Genomic DNA, 19,086 nt, shown 5'->3' with positions numbered 1-19,086 from the left:
GCATCCCCAATATTTCTGCAGCTTTACTTCTAAAAGATACAACGAGAAAAAAAGATGTTTTTCAGTGTATAACGAACCTCAGTCGCAGCTTATATGTTCGAGGTGAAAATAAACTAAGCAGCGGTAGCTCTGCAAAATAAACAGAGAGAAAAGAGCCTGCAGGTGAAGTAAACACTGCAGCATATAATAATCATTCAACTATAAGACACGCGATTAAAATGCAAAGACTTGCGTTGTTTCACATTTTATTTCCTTTCATTCTTTTACATGATGTTTCCTCATTTGCATATGTGGAAATGTGCAGTGAAGACATTTCAAGCGTTATCGTCCCAAGGGGAGAACATCAGTGCATCAGAAGGTAGACTTCTTTAAGCTTCACTTTTTTTTTATTGTTTTAAAGAGACGCTATGACAAACAAATCACAACAGAGATGAGTTCAGAGTTGGATCTGTAAAGAGTTTACTCCTTCAAGCCCTCCTTAATGAGGTTAAGCTCGTAGCACAGGGTCTCAAAGCGATACGCCATACGGATCTGGGCCACGTTAGTCTTGCGGATGTCGTTGCCCTCGGGACCCTCCTTCAGGTAGTGCTCACCCAGGAAGTGAGCCTTCTCCTGGAACAGGAAAACCACAAGAGCGTTTGTTTTTTTCTTTGCATTAAAGATGAACCACATTTTTGCACAAATGTCCCCAGATCTCAAAACATTTAGAGCTCTCTCTCTCTGGTGTTTGGTACCTCATGGGACAAAGCGCTCTGCAGCACACTGCTCCTGGAGATCTCACACATGTCGCAGGTGCTGAGCTTGAACACCTGGGCTGCGATGGCGTACTCTTCCATCAGGGGTTCCTGTGGATAAAAAAAAATCCCAGATTTAAACTCTGTAATGGTCACTCTTTTGTTAACTCCTCAACATATACATTCAAATATACTATAAACATAACTCTCCTTGACGAGAACACATGGCAGTATATCAATACAAACATTACAATAATTAAATAATTAGCTACAAAAAAAATCCTCATAATAATGCAAATATTAATAAACAGAAAACTGCAAAAATGTAAACACAATCTGCAAAAATAGAAAAAATTGTGCAAGATTGTTGAGCAGACTGCATCCTTCCACGATCTCTATACCACTTCAATCATTCAGGGTCGCAGTGGGAGCCAATCCCCGATGTCAACTGTTTTTAAAGTGCCAAACTTCATGTTCATTTTCTCTTCTTTTGTTCACTCTTGCTTCTGTTTACTATAAAGACGAACAATATGTGTCAACAGCAAAGTAACACCAGCGAGTCCCTGAGGTCCTCCGATCAGGGTCTGCTGGTTGTTCCTCACACGAGGCTAAAAACCAAAGTAGACTGTTCCTATGAGGTTGTTGTACCTACATTTGGGACCTGTTTTCCCTTTAGAAAAGAGAGCCTCTGTGGACACTTTTAAAAAGCAGCTAAAGACCCATCTGGTCTTTGTTGGATTTCATGTGACGCTCTGTTTGTAAGGTCTCTGTTCAAGTCTTTATTGTGAAGCACTTTGTCTGTTTTTGAAAGGTGCTTCATAAACAAACTATACTTACTTACTGCTTACACTGACTGTAAATATATTCAACATGAGAGTGTGGAGGACATTATTGTCTTATGGGTATCATACTAAGTGAAAGCTGAGAATGTGTTTGCAGTGCGTATAAGACTCTGTCTCTGTTTGGGCTGTACATTCAGTTTCCTGTGCTACATGAACACAAAGACATACAAACAATATCTGCTCTATACAACACAGAATGTATTATTGTGTAGACGAGGATCAAAGGTCCCGCTCTGACCTTAGTGTAGTGGAACTGCATGGGGTCGTCTGTGGACAGAGAGACCACCAGACCCTTCTTGTGAAACTCCAGCAGGGGGTTTTTGGCGTACTCCAGGAACAGGCTGTTGTTGCTGAGGGGGGACATGGCGATGGGGATCTGGGTCAAGAAGTACAGATACTGCAGCACAGGACTCTGGAGGGGGAGGAGTGGTGGATTTTTACAACAAGTTCATTCAGCCTTTTTCTTCACTTTTAATTTGGGTTTATAAAACAAGAAAAAAAAACAGAAACGGCACTAATTAATGTGTTAATTCTGATATTATTTATAGAATCTAAGATCTGATATCACACTTGATATAAAACTGAATGAATGAAAAGCATGAAAAATAAGCCCCTACACCCATATTACCATGCAGTTTAAAAAAAAACCTGGACTGCCTTATTGTTATAATGATACAATAAAAAATCAGTACAACCTTATATTGTTATATTTAAGATCATGATCCTTAGTCAAATCATTATCAGATGTTTGGTTCAAAGATAGTTCACCACATGTTTTCAAGAAGGAACATCTTTCTGTACTTTTGCATACAAGATACTATCAAGGAAAATGTCCAGTAAATAGAACCAGGTCTTTTGTGCTTTTTTTCCTGTTTAAGGAAAGAAAAAGAAAAAGGGAACCGAGGTTTACATCCATCCAACATTTCACTTCTTCAGCAGACGTCTGACCTTCTTGAGGTTGAGTCCGTGAGAGATGTTGTCAGCGGTCATGAAGGCAGCGAGCAGATGGGTGACGGCGCCGGCTTCACCGCAGTGAGGCCTGAACGTGAACGTGTTCATCCCCCTCTGCCTGCAAAACAAAAGATTACAGAGAAGTGTGAAAAGGACCGAGATGACCAAACTCTAACCCTTCTAAGTTTGTGTGTCGTGTACAGAGAGGAGAGGACTGACCTGCGGAGCTGGTTGAGCACAGCGATGTTGGCATACATGTAGTAAATGTAGTAGGTGTAGGAGGGGTTCTTCACGATGTCCCACTCCTCTGGTTTGGGGCTCTTAGTGGAGAACATGTGACCGCTGTGCTTGGACTCATCGTCCACACTGTCGAAACCTGTCACCTACAAACCAGGAGGGCAAGAGAATATTAAAGGAGGTACAGACGCCTCCAAACTGGTTTAACTTTCCTCTTAAAGTTATCTTAGGGCCTTCATCTTCAGACTTGTTACAGGTGTGAAAAATAGCCAAACACATTTTGGCAAAGATGTATTTAAAAGGCCTGGAATGTATTCATGTAACGTCAGCTTCTTTTAGTCAACACATAAAATGTTTCATTTATTTTGAACAGTCGGCCGGCTTCTTCCAACACCAACCACCTCACTGAACCTAAGATCCCCACTGAGCTGTTTAAATCTGCCCTCTTGCCTTTAAATGAAGAGTTTTCACACAGTTCCCTCAGACTCACGTGCTTGAGGAAGATGCTGAGCTCAGGGTTGGAGTGTGGGTCAATGGTGGCCTGAAACACGGGCAGGAAAATGTTCTCCAACATCTTGCCAAAGTGGGGCACAAAGTCCCGGCCTCTGAAGATGTCGCTAAGATTCGGAAGAGAGACAAAAAAAAAATCCTTTTAATATTAATCAATTAAAATAAAGTACTTGACAAAAAAAGGTTTTTTTTTTAATGATGAATGAAAACCTACTAGATCCTGGGAACTTGAATCATCCACTTGAGGTTTGGGCTGAAGACTCTGTGTTTGACGAACCAGCCGGACAGTTTGTGCCACTCGCTGGGGTTGCAGCCGTAGATGGACAGACGAGGCTCAGCATACTGATACTTGGCATCTTCCAGGTCACTGGCTACTTCCTGGTTTACGTAAAGGTCAAATCAGACTCAGGTCACAGGTATGAAAATAGATAACCTGAAGTAGACATCTAAACATCTCCTGTGTTCAACATACTGCATGTGTCAAACAGATGCTGTCAGACTGGTTCCAGTAACATTGTTCCTTTTTTTTAATCCAGAACTACTTCCTGTTTTGTCTGTATGCAAGCTGACCTTGATGATGGTGGCGAAGTACTCTCCATTGATGTGGTTCTCGGTCTTCATGTAGAGATCACGCAGCTCGCTGGCACCCACAGGGTTGTATTTGGCATTGAACTTATCAAAACGCTGGAAGGTTTGTCTTCCCTTCGGAGGAACAACAAAGTAACAAGAAAAGTGTGAGATCAGGACACGTTGACTGACGACACGTTTCTATTCACTACTTTTACCAAAATCAGTTCCTTTACTAAAACAGAACTTTGAACACTTTGTTGGTATCACAAAATGATCAATTCAGAAATAAACATGTATGTTAAAGGACTTTTACACATTTTAAGGGAGAAAATAATTCTCAATTTTGAAGTTAGTGAGTCTAGTACTTTCCACCTATATGTGTCCAACCATATTGTTTTGATTAATTACAACAGAACAGAAACATCGTCTCTTATTCTAACCTGCATGCTAATGTCTGAAACTCATCATCAAGTTTGATTTTGGGATTTTTACTATTCTCTGTGTACACATCTAACAACCAGGGAGTAACGTACAGCATGCACATCCAGGGAGTCCACAGTGAGGTCATATGGGTGCAGGTTGAGGGACTGGAACAGCTCCTTCATGGTGACCTCTTTGCCCTGCAGCTTGTGCACCACACGGTCGGCGTCCACACGATAAGACCTCTTGATGAAGCGCAGCAGGTGCTTCTGGTTCATGCAGGCAGCAGCGTGGATGTGAGTGTCCACCTGATGAGAGACAGAAAGGATCAGTAACGTTTGGTGTGTTTTATAAGGAGCTGTAATAACTCATCTGGGTCAGCAGAGGGAGCTAAAGATACACGTGTCACAGCAGCTGTAAGTGAGAAACAGCTCATAATTATTCAGTATATATAAAAAATATCCTTTTTCCTTTTTTTACTCATTAGGGTTAGGTGTTGCTATTTTAATTGTATGTCACAGCATCCTTCTGCCTATTTAGAAAAAAAGGAGGAAAAACATTGGTTTGGCATGTCAGTAGTCCCTCTGAGACCTGTACCCATAATGCATCTCTTTTTCCTATGCCCATTCATTTTCAAATAACAAACAGCCTAAGGCTCACTTTAGTGTTTTAAAGACTCTTTCTGTGTCCAAAAGCTGTTTATAACGACCTTCCTGCAGTTGTAGAAGTCCCTGTGAGGGTTCATCTTCAGCTCCTTCATCTCCTCCATCTCATTCAGCATCTCGTGCACGTTGAACTTAGACATGAGGAACTTCAGACGGCGATGAGTATAAGTCTTACTGCAAAGCAAGAGAGCTATATCAACACATGGTTACACCTGGGAAAGGAAACGACTGTCAAACAGAAGCTGTGCCCTCATTAGACATATTTCACAATTTTTATTTTTTTTTTTAAATGGAAAAAGTGGACAACGTAAGGTTACTGAATATGAGATTATAAAATTGTATCTCTGTTTCAAGCCAGAATAATCAACACTGTGTAGTGTTCATTTGAGGTCAGGTCGATATTCGAGCTCTGTATAATTTCTTGTTTGTCGCTGTGTAAAGATCCAATGTAGAATATCTACTAATTAAATAATAAAGTTAGCTTACTAATGTTAGACATTAAGGACATGTGCAGTGTTGAAGTGCTGACTTCTCTGACAACAATGCAGCAGCCAGTATGTCGTCCTTCTAACTTTAGATTCTGGTCCTGAATGGTCTGGATTTGTTTGGACCAGAGAAGGTAGGTGCTTTAAAGCTAGGGAGGAGCGGATGCAGGGAGACAGCTCTCTCCAATGTTTTCAATGTGGACAGAAGTATGTCTTTTGAAGTGTTACATACTGCTCATTAAAAAAAATATATATATATTCTTATGAATTATGTACAGGCTGCCGTAAGCTATGTTAGCTTATGCAATAATAAAGGTGTTTAAATGATGGATTAATTGGATAAACTAATTAATTGACATTTCCCAGGACTCACGTTGGTCCCTGAGCAATGAGAGCAATGAGGAAGTTCATGTCATCGATGAAGGTGTTGTAGTCGGGGCAGGGCAGGTCTTTGGGCTGATGTTTGTCAGCAGCTGCAGCGTCGTTGTACACGTAGATGAGACCATCCTTCATACGAGCCACATATCCCAGATTCTTAGGCAGGTCTTTGGTTTCGAAGGGGTCTTCCCCTTCCTTTGGTGGAGATGTGAAAACTGTCGGATAGATGTAACATATTAAATGAAATACTCTGGATACCCAAAGTAAGCAAAAAAAACCATTGTTTATTATGGCAATTAATTCAAAGTTCCCTCACCTGGCTGTTCCTGATCTTCAACTTTGAAGGTATCTCCCTCGATCTCACGCAGGTACTGGGAGGTCGTGCGTGGGTAGCGCTGGAAGGCCAGCCTCATGTACTTCTCTCTGATGGTCAGGGCGCGGTACAGACCCTTACAGGACAACTCAAAGTCATCCATGGTCACCTGAACAACAGATATAGGAGATCGTTCTGTAAGTTGTTAAAACACATCTGTAACCTTAGAATTAAATATAGCTAACATAAGTTTATATCTTCAAGCAGTCACTTTAATAACAAGATACATCACCAGCTCTGATGCAAAAGCTTTAATTTAAATTATTTATATTTGAGGTGCAGAAAACGGAGAGGATTGGTTTTGACAGTATGCATTATCAGCAGTATTTTTCAACCAGTTGTGCACATGTTTTTTCCCCACGTTTTTAATACAGGAGATGCCTCAAATTCACAGCAATATCATTAAAAAATCTGATGTGGTCAGACTAACATGTTCATGAAAGGGATTTGTGTTTGCTTGGGCAAAAAAACCAAAAACAAAGCTGGTCTGAAGAGTATCCCTGTCAAACTCAGAGTCATGAAACCTAAATCTGCGCCTGCTCTCAGAAGAGCTCCATTCCTGGAAGGGGGGCCGTGAGGGCACTGACCCACAGACGCACAGTGTCAGTGAAATTCAAAGTCAACATCATTTCCAGCTGACACCAGACTAGTTTTGGACCTTGTGACATGACAACAGACACTGATGATGTTACCAAAAGGCAAAACCCTTACTTTAATTCAGTTAACTAATTATCCACAATTAAACAACTGTTGCATAACATAGGGGTTTATGGTTGATGCTGATCATACATCTGCCCATTCTGTATAAGGCTTCAGCCAGCAGACAGTCAGCTTTAAATGAATGCAATCTGAAGTTTACTGAATTGAAGAAGATGCACAGGGGTTGTAATATCTGCAGATTCTCAAGCACGTTCAAACACATTTTAAAGAAAAGATGCATGATTGAAACTCCAAAGTTCAGGGAACATAAATAGTACACCAAGAAATAACATGATACTCAATTAAAATAAAAGTTTGGGCAGAAAATGAAGGAATCTCAGTAAAACTTGCAGAAAATGATCTTAATCTGTGGATTCAAGCCTGTAAACATCACATCGTTCGTAGACTAAATCCATGTATGAGTGCTGTGGTTTTATGAACGATTTTTTCCTCAAGTATCGAGGCAAACATTCAGACTCAATTAATGAATTTGAACTAGACAGTACCCCAGAGGCGTAGTCTCCAATGATGGCCACTCTCTGGAAGTCGGGCACCTCCAGGTAGGTGGGTGTGTCCACCTCCACCGACACTACAGTGGCAGTGGCTGCCTTGGCACTGACCACAGGCACGGCCATGGTGCGACAGCGCTGGTGCCTCTTGCTGCAGAGAAGAGTTAGTGAAAGCAGAGGTTGACTTAATGCACTGTTGAAACTTCTGAAATGTTAAATGCAACCACCAAGCGAACAGCAAAAAAGAGTTTACTTGATGTCCTTCTGCAATAGATAGTATATGAATCAAGTAAAGCCCAGCACACACTGAAATGTTTTCATGATGAAAATGTGACAGAACCCATCTGAAGCGAAGTTATGATAGATTAACTAGTTTTGCTCATCAAGCAAACATAATGGACAGCTGGCAGATTCTGGACTCAAAATTCACAATGATCAAGGAAAAAAACACAGATGAAGTCAATGAGACCCCTAACTCATAATCCAGTCAGCTCGCTTTAAACAATCTATCATTTTATTCAACGAGACAATCCAGGGAGTGCATGCTCGGCTGCCCTCGGGGTTCCCCACTTAACAGGATATCAGATCATAAAATTTGAACTGTTTGAAGCCATGATCTTCTTCATGGATTGAACGGCTCTTAACACACTCCAGGAAAATCTGGCAAACTAATCCTTAGAAGCACACGCATGCCATCTCCCCTCTCACCGTTTCTCAGCATCATCCTCATATTGCAGATGGTGGGCCATCTCTTCGTTGAGGATGGGACAGTCGTCAGCCACATCAAACATAGAGATTTCATCGCGGATGTCCTCACCTTTGGTCTCCGAGGCAAAGACTTGTTCTGCGAAGGCCCGCATCTTGTCATCGGTCTCTGTCAAGCCCAGCGAAGATACAGTCAATTACAAATACCCATTCTGCAACTGTCACGTCATGCAGCACTACACTTCTGCTGAGGCTACAAGGCGAGCTACATTTCAATGAACAAACATTCGAGATTTCTACTCATACAGGCTACATGACTATGACAAATGACAAAATGGTGCACAGGACATCCTGCATCATGAACATAAATGGCACACAGCTTACCCAACCTGGTGTTCACAGACTCCAGCACATGCGTTATACACATGACCAAAGATTGACTCAGACACTGAAAGTCTGCAACTCTGACCTCCAGTTTGGGCTGCAGACAAAAAAAGTCCCATGCATACAGAGGAACTACAGTGAAGAGGCAAATGGACATACACAGTTGGCTCGAACCATTTTAACAAAACAATGTCATTTATCATTTTAACTCCAGACCCAAATTTCTCATCATCGAAAGTTGGTGTTATTTTCAAATATTCTGATCTGAATTGATTAACATGATGAACATGTTTACAGGAAAAAAGAGTCCAAAGAGACTGGAGTTAAAAACAATCTGCTGTATATACAACATTACTTCTACAGGCATTCAATTTACATGAAGGACAATGACATGATGCTGACTGCAGTGAACTACTTTCGAGATCATTCTCTACGCGTTACATGCACAAACTAGCCAAGAGTTCAGTCTCTCTGCTCTAAGACAAGAACTACAATATTGCATTGAAGACAACACTACTTTTTCATCCCCCATACTTACTCTCTTGACCTGATTATGTCCAGCAAGAAAAGACCACCAACCAGAATAAAAAGTAAAAAAATAAATAAAAAAAAGCATAACAAATAATTGATTAGAAATAATTTAAACACACAAACATTTGCTGTAATTTACTGGGGGAAAAAATACATCAAATGCACCTCTGAATGTATATTTGAAAAACAAAGACTACTCATTTTGATACATTATTAATAGTTCAGACTTTTTCCAAAATATATATGCATGCAATTGTTATCACAGCAGAAATGGAGAGGAGTGAGATGATGGATCAGTGCATAGAACTTATGGACAAGAAGGATAAACATACAGTGTGAGGATAAGAAATGGAGAGAACACATTTTTTTGTTTAATAGATTTCACAGTAATATTGAAGTAAGATGCTGCACAAAACATTTGGTATAAGCATCTTCCCAAAACATGCAGGGATCATTTTGTGGTCTCAGTTTTACAATCTTTCTGAGTCAGAAATGAAGGATGTAGGTGATATGGATCTCTTATTGCAGCGCTATCATCTCAATGTATGTGAGCCCAATCAATATGTCCAAGTTGGCTCAAATGGGCTTACTCCTGCTTCAGTCGGTGTTCTGTCGAAATGTGCTCCCTTGTTGATTAATGCAACCACAATGTTAAACGATAGCAGAGGCTATTCATATCTCTGATCAAATAGTGCTACCAAACACTACAAAATATCATTAAATTCATTCACAACTTTCTCTATATGAATTGTCAGAGTAAGGTGAACAAGTTTTGGTAGTTGTTGGGGGTAGCAATGGACAATACACTCTCCCAGTACAGAATCACATTAAAAGGTTTATTTAAGATGTTAGAAGAAGTATATAGCAACAGATGAATAGCTCCTATCAAATAATGCTTCCTGTACTGCACAGATCTGCATGGTTACACATGTCAATGGGTATCACCATTCAATTGAACATTGACTCTTACTGCGCTTACGTGGGCGTCAATATGGTTTGGCTGTTGAAGCCAGCATTGGAAATAGGCATAAACATCAAAAGGTACTGAATGGTTTCCTGATCGTGATGCTGATTTTATTTATTTTATATATTGTATTTATTTTACAGCATACCATGAGTCATGTTTTTATATCTTTTAAATTATTGTGTATTGTGTATTATGCCTTTTTTTTTTTTTTACTTTTTGTTAATTTATTGTACAGCACTTTGGTCAGGTGTGGTTGTTTTAAAAGTGCTTAATTAAATAAAGTTGGATTGGATTTCCTCATTGGCTACATGTATCCTTCAATGGGCTTGTGTGAAGCAAATCAGGGACACATCAACCCATCTTGGCTGCCACATGAGGGGCCTCAAAATTGGCATGTTCCCAGTTGGTAATTAGAAAATGTATTCGCCCATTTGGGTCCCACTTGGAGTTGATTGAGAAAATGCATTTTTTGTGGACACCTTTAATGGATCAAACAAGGTAATGGTCCAGGTCCATTAGCTCTTGTTTGTGTGCTGCTTTGCTCAATGACAAGCATTACTATGATGAAACAGTCAGAGAGACGCCTGCAAAAAGTCATTTATTTATGTAAGTGTTCACTTTCAGTTCTATTCTGGTTAATGATGCTCTGTTTCTAAAGCACTGTCTACAAAAACAATGTAATGACGCAGAGAAACAATACTGAATGTGAACAGTACATTAATAAAGGGTTTCTAGTGAGATAATAACCACTAATTTAATTTTCAACCTTCGAGGTTGCATCCAAATGCACTTTGGAGAAAAATTGTGGCCGTAAATCATGCATTTGAAATGCTTTAGATTTCCCACAGCTCCTTTGGTAGCTTCTCAGCTCTGTACTCACTTCCTCCCTCTGATGAGGAAGTAAAAAGTCCCAGTCATGGTGGAATAGTCCAGGTTAGAGGGAAACAAAACAAGTGTGGTTACATGCCAAAGCAAAAACGTTAATGATGCAAATGAGCACAGAAATTCTCCATCTTTTGACTTTGAGTATTCATAAAATAATCCGAAGCGATCTCTGTGGAGTTTTCTGGACGTGTTTCGTTACATTTTTTAAATTTTTGATGAATGCAACCTTAACATTTTGTCTCCATTGCACTCCAAAAACTCTGCCAAGTAAACCAATGGCTAAATTTCACTAAAAGTATTTGGGATCTTTTTTTGTTGTTGTAATTTATGGCAAATTGCCTATGAATATGAGTCATCTGATTTTCACACAGGTCACCATCCCGCTCGCTCATATAAAACTGCCTGCACATGTTAAATGTCTGCAGTTACACCATAATATCACAACAAGTGCAAACAGTCTCAAACCCATTCTCCACCATTGCCTCTTAAATCATTACAACTAATCCACCCAAATACATTTGAAATGAAGCTCTTCAAACAGCAGCTGTTAAACCCATTGCTCTTCTATTTTTCACTCTTCATGGCACAATATGACTTCTTGCCAGTTGCCCGGTGTCTGGTAATGGTAAAACTATAATTAGCAACCATTACAGCAGATAACAGTCACAGACACAGTAAATACTCGAGATGTACTCCAACAAGGAACACGAAAGAAGTTAACACCTAAAGTACAAAGTGTGCAAAAGCTCCTACATTTATTTACACACGCACGTCGAGAATCTGCTGAAATATCATATCCATCTTAACATCCTCTTTTGACAAGTTCACAGCCAGGCCAAGCACACGTTCTAGATGCAAGCTGACACACCGACCCAATGGACTCTATGATCGCAAATTGAATGCACAATAACTGAGCACAAGATGTTGGAATCGCCCAATTTATCTGAAAATTCATGAAAGCCTTTTGGTGCAAGGTAAAAAAAAAGAAAAGAAGAAGGTTAACTCCATTTAATAGAACAGTGTTCACCTATGCAAAACAAATCACATCTTGGGATATCTGCATTATTAACAGTAACCCCAATCTTTTAACTTTCCAAAAAGGCGCTGCTGACTTCACCAGCGCTTTTTTTCAACGAACCAATCACACGGTTAATGTTGGCAACTAAAAACAATGGAAGATTAGTTGGTTTTGGCCGTTTCAGTTTCACATTTATTTAATTTTAGTAAGTCTGAAATATGACTGGAACCGGCCTTCATCCAGTAACAACTCCCGGACAAGGCGCTGATATACCCCGTATTGTTGTCTCCTATTAGACCTACGGATGTTGTAACCACATCCTCCCTGTTCCGTGTCTGATAGGAGCCGGGATAGCGGGGCCGCCATTATTTATGAAGCTCATCATTCAGACAAAGTAGGAGGGCAAGAATATTCCGATTGATACAAATAGTAAAGGTCACAAACAATCTCCAATATAATAAAACATGCAGTGAAAAGTAACGGAGCCTTGTCGTTCATACAGAGGCTGTTGTAAACAAACTGTTGTCATGGAGACAGGACGGACGTGTTGCGCTTTTTTGCTCAGAAAAGAAAGAAAAAAACGCTAAGTGGACACGGGGTCTTAGTCATAACAGACTTTGTACTTGAACTCCAGTGCTTTTCAACCCCAATAAACCTGTCATTAGAGCTGTCAATGCCATCCATTTGAGTGCCCACTGGCATAGAGATAGGAATTTATTACCGCAACAGTTGTTGATATTCAAAAGAGGCTGAGAGGTGTGACCCCTGTAAAATACATATTCATACAAATACGTTTAGGAAGTTTACACCTCCATTGTTTTCAATCATGTCAAGAAGAAGAAATAAGGGTGACATTGGAATAATTTTTTTTATTTTTTATTTTTTTTTGCATGCATGCATGCATTGACCTTAACAGCCAAAGGAAAAGATAAGACACCCATAACTGAGTACATTTTTGGAGTACTCCATGTCAATCAACCTGTTAATAAATGAAATTTAAACTCTTTTTTGATTGTCTGTGCAAACCTAAAGTCATTTTGCCAATACTCACCTGGCACTGCGACTTTAGGCATGATGATGCTGTTCCAATGCAACGCTCCCTGAGGACTGGTAACTGGTGGTAACCACTCGACCCACTGTAGAAGGGAAGTGTGGAACCCTGAGCTTGAGTCTGTGCAATATTAAGCCCCTTCTGCCTCAAGTGTAACCATAAACCGGCTGTGCCCACATGGGACATGCCTGGCTCAACGGGCAACTCATATGTGTCCAACTCTATTTTAAGTTGTCTATGTGCACACTGTACAGTGTGTAGACAAAGACACGGGTGTGTACAAGCAAAGGAACTCATGTTATATAACAACCTGATAGTTGTATGAGCTGCTATGCCCATGGTCGGAGGGTTTTTAGGTGGGTACATGTGTTATTTTCATGACAAATACGACAGGTGCAACATGTTATTGCTGAAAAAACTCATGTTTTGCTTGAGAGAAATATAAAGGCTTAATTTTTGTTTTTCTTTGAAGCGTAGTTAACAGCTAAAAGTTAAAAAACAAAGATTGAATCGATCATGTATAGTAGGTAGAATTTGTTAACGCCCCCCAAAGACCAACTTAGGAGACCTTTCTGCCACTGAGTTGGTTGAGCGGCTCTTGCTAGTGACCCTGCAAAGCTGTACTTAAATGCAGCATGAGGCTGATGGGTGACCTGATAATGAATTCATAACATTTTATCATGTCAAACTTCACTGTCGATGGTCAGTGAAGGTGGCATTATCACCTTCACTGACCATCTCTCACCACTTTTGTGTCGGTGGTCGGGTGTGCCTAGAGTGTGCAGGAGAAGAAGGAATCCTCTGTAATAGTGACTGTTTGAGGTTAAGTAATATCTGCAGTACACACACAACAGTGGAAAATAATATTGTTAACTGCGAAGGTAAAGCTGAAAAACTACACAAGGTGAAAAACACCATCAACTATCTGCTACATTCATACAGACTCCCCACTGACTTCGTTGTACTATGGGTCTGGCAAGAAAAAATTCCAGACAATTGAATTGGGAGATCTGCAAGAAGAAGGGAAACACAGGAACCTTGCCTGCATGTGGGAGACTGGGGCATGGCAGTGGTATTGGCCTGCTGATGCCCGGAGACATAGATGAGTAACTTTTTAAGGGTGGCTTTCATCAGTAGAGTTAAATCCTTGTTGACACACGAGTCCATGTCCTCACAGATAAGCTAACCTACCAGGTGGGCCTTCTTACCTCTTATGTTAATATATATATGATTTTATTCAACAAAATATCACCAATATTACAGAATGTAGAGGAGTCGTAAAAGAGTCACACTAGATCTGGAAATTGTACCCCCCAAAAAAAAAAAAAAAAAAACTGTCAGCGCCATTGAGTGCGATTACTTTTGTTTAAGTTTATAGTATATATTTTAGGAAGAGGGTACTGACTCTGCCTTGAATGTGTTTCCAACCTAAATTATGTCCTTGGAAACCAGGATATGGGAGTAAGAGAATGCACCTTTGGTTTGATTCTTAAAAATGGCTGTGTTTTTGGTTGTTAGGGTGGAAAATATCATGTCTTAATTTAGGACTTAGCTACTCTGACTTGTGTAACACACTTCTGCTTCTCCATTCATCCTGGGACGCTGTGCAGCATGTAGACCCTTAACAACCCATCTATTTTTAGGGAATGTGATTCTAAATGTCAAAGTTCCTCTTAAAGCACAACTAGTTAAGGAGATCAAGTTAGAAATGGGCAGTCTGTCAGTGTAATGATGAGATATAAAAAATGCCAGGCAGAGATTTTAAACTTCTTAAAAAGCTTTAGGTACTTTTTGCAAAAGATAATCCGTTTCAAATTATGCATTTTATAGTATATATAGTATATAGTAAGTATTTCTTTAAAATGAAAACAATCCAGCAAAATACAGTGTGCTCTTACTGAATCAACAATATTGTCACATAATCCAATTTGTGCATATATGTTGCCATATCAGAGTTAACTTGAAGGACAATCTATGCGAGGATAGAGGTAACACATTATGAAGAACAGTTCTCTGAAGAATTCCTTTTTAGTGTGGATCTGACTGTTTCCTGAACCTGAATCTGAGCTAGACATGTGGTTTACACAGGCAGAAGAGAGCACCAAGTCCAAGTTCACATCTCAAATTACTCCTATCATCACCATTTGTGATGCCAAACATTACCAAATTACAACAGGTGCGCCCATGACCGGCTTCTGGTCTGGGAGTTATTTGGCTGTGTTGGAACATTTCCATGTTTTCACTTTCAAATTGATCCAGTCTGCATTTAAAAAAATAAAAGGCCAGATTATGAGTCACATGAATACCAGGAAGAACAGATTGGAAGGAAACACCTTTGAATTCTTGACATAAATACTTCAACGTTTGTTTTGAGGCTTTGCTGGGTTTAGAGTTTTACTGGGGTCAAGTTCACGTGTGAAGAAATCTGAAACCTTTTCTGCATATACAGCCACACTTCTGGCAGAAAGAACACAACACCCTGCAGCATGTTTGTCATGTGCACATAGAGTACAGAGATTTTTTTGTTAACTTAAATACAAAACTGTGGAAAACACACTGTAGAGTGAGTATATTCCTGGTGGTGAGCGGTCTGCAAGTTCAGCCTGTTTCCATGTTCTGTTGAGATTGTGATCACCCTTCCTGTTGGAAAGATAAAGAGGAACACCCAGAGCTAAAAACAGCACGACTGCATCATCACTGATGAATGCACCGGCAGTTTTCAGGACAGCAGAATTCATACTAACCATTCATTTAATTATGTTTAGATGAGGTTTTCTCACACCTGAACAATCAAGAATAGAGGCTGAAATGTCTTACCTTTTGAATATCTTAGTATAATAAAATATAACTTGTAGATAAGCAAATAAAGCTTCCTCAAGGTTTATCAAAAGCTAATTAAAAACTAGATTATGCAAGCATAAAGGTTTAAATTTATATCAAAGCTCCCTAAAACATGTGTGTGAATTGTCTTGTTCTAAATCCACTCTGATCCTGTATTTGATCGTGCCTATAAACCCCTCTATTTCAGCTCTGCTAAGAACAGGCTGTTTCTGTAGCTTTAAATATGTAAATGAGCTGTATCTGACCACGCCCCCTCTCTGGAAGGGCTCAGGTGTCTCGAGCTTTCTCGCTCCATGTCCTCAGAGGACAGAACAAACACCTAGCTGTGGGAGTCTCACCCACCTGGGGGGAGGGGCTACTGCCCTTTGTGATGTCATGAAGGAAAAATCTCCAAACGGCCTCTTTGAGCACATATGTTCTAAAAAGTTACTCATCGTAAAAAATTGGGCATGGAGCGAGAAAGCCATAGCGACTTAAGACCTTTCAGAGAGGGGGCGTGGTCAGACACAGCTCATTTACATATTTAAAGCTACAGACACAGAAACCGCCTGTTCTGAGCAGGACTGATATAGAGGGGTTTATAGGTATGATCGAATACAGAATCAGAGTGGATTTACAACAAAACACTTCACGCACATGTTTAAGGGAGCTCTGAGAATGGTTTAAACAGGTTGAGAAGTAGTACAATATGTGACCTTTATACTTAAACATGAGCATGGACAGTTTCTTTCACGGTCCAATTTGTGTAAGTTAGAAGGAAGATCTTCTTCACTACATGGATCCTACTGAGGCTTGAAACAATCTTCAGAAACAGGACATTGTGTCTTTGGTGCTAATACTTTATTATGGCTACAAATACCAATTCATTTCCTTGGAACAATGGGGATGCTCACATTCAATAAAAAACATTTTATTCCTACTTCAAATTCTGCTAACGGCATGTATATAAGTACTTACAATTACATACACATCTCCTGTATTCTCTAAGCGTAGATCAAATAATATGTACTTTGTGCTGGATGAATGTAAACAATGCAATATGGGTGGGATCGTAATCTGTTTTCCACTGGTAAATGCCTTCAGGAATTTTAATTGGTCTTAATTGCTCAAGTGTTCCTCCCAACAAGATTTCTCTTCCTTCAGAGCAGAGAGGTCTGAGCATCTGTACAGGCAGGAGTCAAAGGTATGTCCTTCCTGCATTTTACCATTCAATGAAAAATCTTAGCTTTAACTCTAAAATGAATGGGGCTGTGGCACTGTATCTTTGAACGGCCCCCAAGCTTGACAAATGTATTATGAGCAGATTACAGGGATTGCTAATTTGGGTCATTTACGTAGCTGTTTCTGCCAAACGGTCTCACAGAGAACTTGTGTCACACAAATTGTTTAATGCATTGACCAGACTTTATGTCATTTTTCAATGACAGAGTGGGTGCAATGGAAGTCAAGGTGTCTGTGGATGGTATTCAACGTGTTGTCTGTGGCATTACAGAGGAAACAACATGCCAAGATGTTGTTGTGGTGTTGGCTCAAGCTCTGGGTATGTAAAGTATGCCTGTGGCTCTACATTGTATGAAGATTTATGTTCTCATGCTGACAAAAATGTCCTTCTCTTTAGGCCAACCTGGACGTTACACGTTAAGGGAGAAATTTAAAGACTTCGAGCGTTGCATGACGCCCAGCGAACGCCTTTTGGAGACTCTTCGGAAGTATGGTGAGCAAGCCAAGGAGGTACAACTCACACTGCTCCACAACGGTCCCTCGGTCTGTGATGAAATGAGCAGGACAAAAGTTGGCAGATACCAGCCCTGCCCACCGCTTAGACGAAAGGATGCCGGCCCCAGGATGCGACGGGGCAGCAGTTCGCTTAGTTTGCATCGTCAAAGCTTGCCACCGTTGCCCTGTTTAAGACAAGAGGCGGATCAGCAAAGAGAGGAACTGAAAAGGCCAAAAAGAAAATCTCTGACGCTCATGGAGGAGGCCTGGGAATGGTTGGAGAGTCTTGGGAAGGGCAAGGTCTACAGTACTGCAGGTGAGAAGGAAAGCAGCAGAAGGACTGATAGAAGGAATCGTACCTCTTTGAATGTCTCTCTCACGGTTGAGAAAGAGAACTCAAGTCGAAGTAGCAAAATTAGGGGTCAGAAAAGTTTCAATTCAGACTTGGATCATCAAACATCTTGCTGCATGGGAAGCCAGACAAGGGGTAAAGAAAGCAAACACTCCAAGAAAACTCATGACGCAAGATCAGACAGCAAGTTTATCTCTCAATGTTCTACAGGTGAAGATGAAAAAATAAGTCTGAGAGAAACTATCATACGTCAGCTTGTTTCTTTGCAGGACCTGCAGGTCCAGATAGCGGACGTAGACAAGCTGATTCTTGAGCTTGAAGAAAGACAAAAGGCCAAACAAGCCAAACAGGAGGCAGAGCAAAGACTGGTTGAAGAGGAAATTGAACAGATCCAGTTTTGGGAAAATGAACTAAAGGCAGAGGAAGATTTCGAGAAAGATTTGCAATGTCAGTTTCTTGAGATGAAGGCAAAGGCTGTGGAGTGTAAGGCAAAGCTGGAGGAGTACAGGCGAAGAACGCAAGGACTTGATTTTTTTGCTTCTCAAAACACTATTCAAGAGGATTCAGGGACAGCGTCAGAAGCCGCAGCTGAGATTTCAGCTCTTCAAACTACAAACCTAAATCAGAAACAATCGGACCTTGAAGTTTATACTAACAGGAAGTTCCTGCCCAGAGAAGACTCGAACCCTCGTCATGCTCTAGTTGCTCCCAGCCAGACAAAGGAGCGACGGCCCACAGGACCAACCGAGCTGAGGGAGTGGTGGACACGCTGGTCTGAAGCCCAAAGCTCTCAAGCACAGAGTAAAAAAAAGGTGATTCACCGCTCTGAGCTCACCATTTATCTGGGCAGTACCAAGGTTTAAAACCAAAGGTCAGAAATACACAGACCATAGGTATTAGACACGTCTTATTTTTAAACAGTTTTAGGATTTTGTTTTAATATCCCAAACTGTGATTGTAATTCTCACCCACTTCCAGTATTGCATACAGCTTTCCCTTGTTTTTTTTGTTAAGGTAGCCCCCTACTGGTTAAGATGGGGCAGTGATTCTGTGGTTGTAAAATGTTTTTACCTGCACGTTAGAAAATAGTGTACCTGGCATTTTTAAAACGTAAAATGTTTAATTAACAGATACAAAAAGATTAAAAACGTAACTGTAACTTGTCTAGTTAAAAAACAAATGTGCAGATAGGAATACTTTCCAAATAGTACACAACTTAGACAATTTTATTATGTAATGTTGTACATGACACTTTAATAAATA

The 19,086-nt window shown here is 40.3% G+C and overlaps 2 protein-coding genes across 3 annotated transcripts; one reads left to right on the top strand and one right to left on the bottom strand.

The window, feature by feature from the left end:
* Positions 1 to 232: 232 nt before the first annotated feature.
* Positions 233 to 13,033, bottom strand: ampd1 (adenosine monophosphate deaminase 1 (isoform M)). Of its 2 annotated transcripts, none has more exons than XM_079360495.1 (15): positions 12,915 to 13,033; positions 8,082 to 8,247; positions 7,371 to 7,524; positions 6,109 to 6,274; positions 5,788 to 6,007; positions 4,974 to 5,103; positions 4,378 to 4,572; positions 3,845 to 3,976; positions 3,489 to 3,652; positions 3,255 to 3,381; positions 2,747 to 2,910; positions 2,525 to 2,645; positions 1,815 to 1,988; positions 735 to 845; positions 233 to 612 (listed from the first exon to the last, which is right to left on the bottom strand). In XM_079360495.1, the coding sequence occupies exons 1-15, from the start codon at positions 12,934 to 12,936 to the stop codon at positions 460 to 462; spliced, it is 2,199 nt and encodes a 732-aa protein (XP_079216621.1). In that variant the 5' UTR covers positions 12,937 to 13,033; the 3' UTR covers positions 233 to 459. The 2 variants fall into 2 exon arrangements, with proteins under 2 accessions (XP_079216621.1, XP_079216622.1); XM_079360496.1 differs by lacking the exon at positions 12,915 to 13,033 and adding an exon at positions 9,001 to 12,867.
* A 3,888-nt stretch (positions 13,034 to 16,921) lies between these two features.
* rassf11 (Ras association domain family member 11) lies at positions 16,922 to 18,686 on the top strand (the record flags this gene model as incomplete). The annotated part of the gene is made up of 3 exons (XM_079360516.1): positions 16,922 to 16,938; positions 17,183 to 17,295; positions 17,374 to 18,686. The coding sequence occupies exons 2-3, from the start codon at positions 17,193 to 17,195 to the stop codon at positions 18,684 to 18,686; spliced, it is 1,416 nt and encodes a 471-aa protein (XP_079216642.1). The 5' UTR covers positions 16,922 to 16,938; positions 17,183 to 17,192.
* Between the last annotated feature and the right edge of the window lie 400 nt (positions 18,687 to 19,086).

This window comes from Symphodus melops, assembly GCF_947650265.1.
Source record: "Symphodus melops genome assembly, chromosome: 13".
Classification (NCBI taxonomy): domain Eukaryota; kingdom Metazoa; phylum Chordata; class Actinopteri; order Labriformes; family Labridae; genus Symphodus; species Symphodus melops.
This window is presented reverse-complemented; position numbering and strand designations above follow the sequence as displayed.

Bases quoted from the DNA above. Each gene is read 5' to 3' on its own strand.
- ampd1 (XM_079360495.1), bottom strand. From the start codon at position 12,936: ATGCCTAAAGTCGCAGTGCCAG. The intron at 2,911-3,254 runs GTGAGTCTGAGG...CCTGGTTTGTAG, and splicing joins TCAGCATCTTCCTCAAGCAC to GTGACAGGTTTCGACAGTGT. The intron at 1,989-2,524 runs GTCAGACGTCTG...CTCCCCCTCCAG, and splicing joins ACGGACTCAACCTCAAGAAG to AGTCCTGTGCTGCAGTATCT.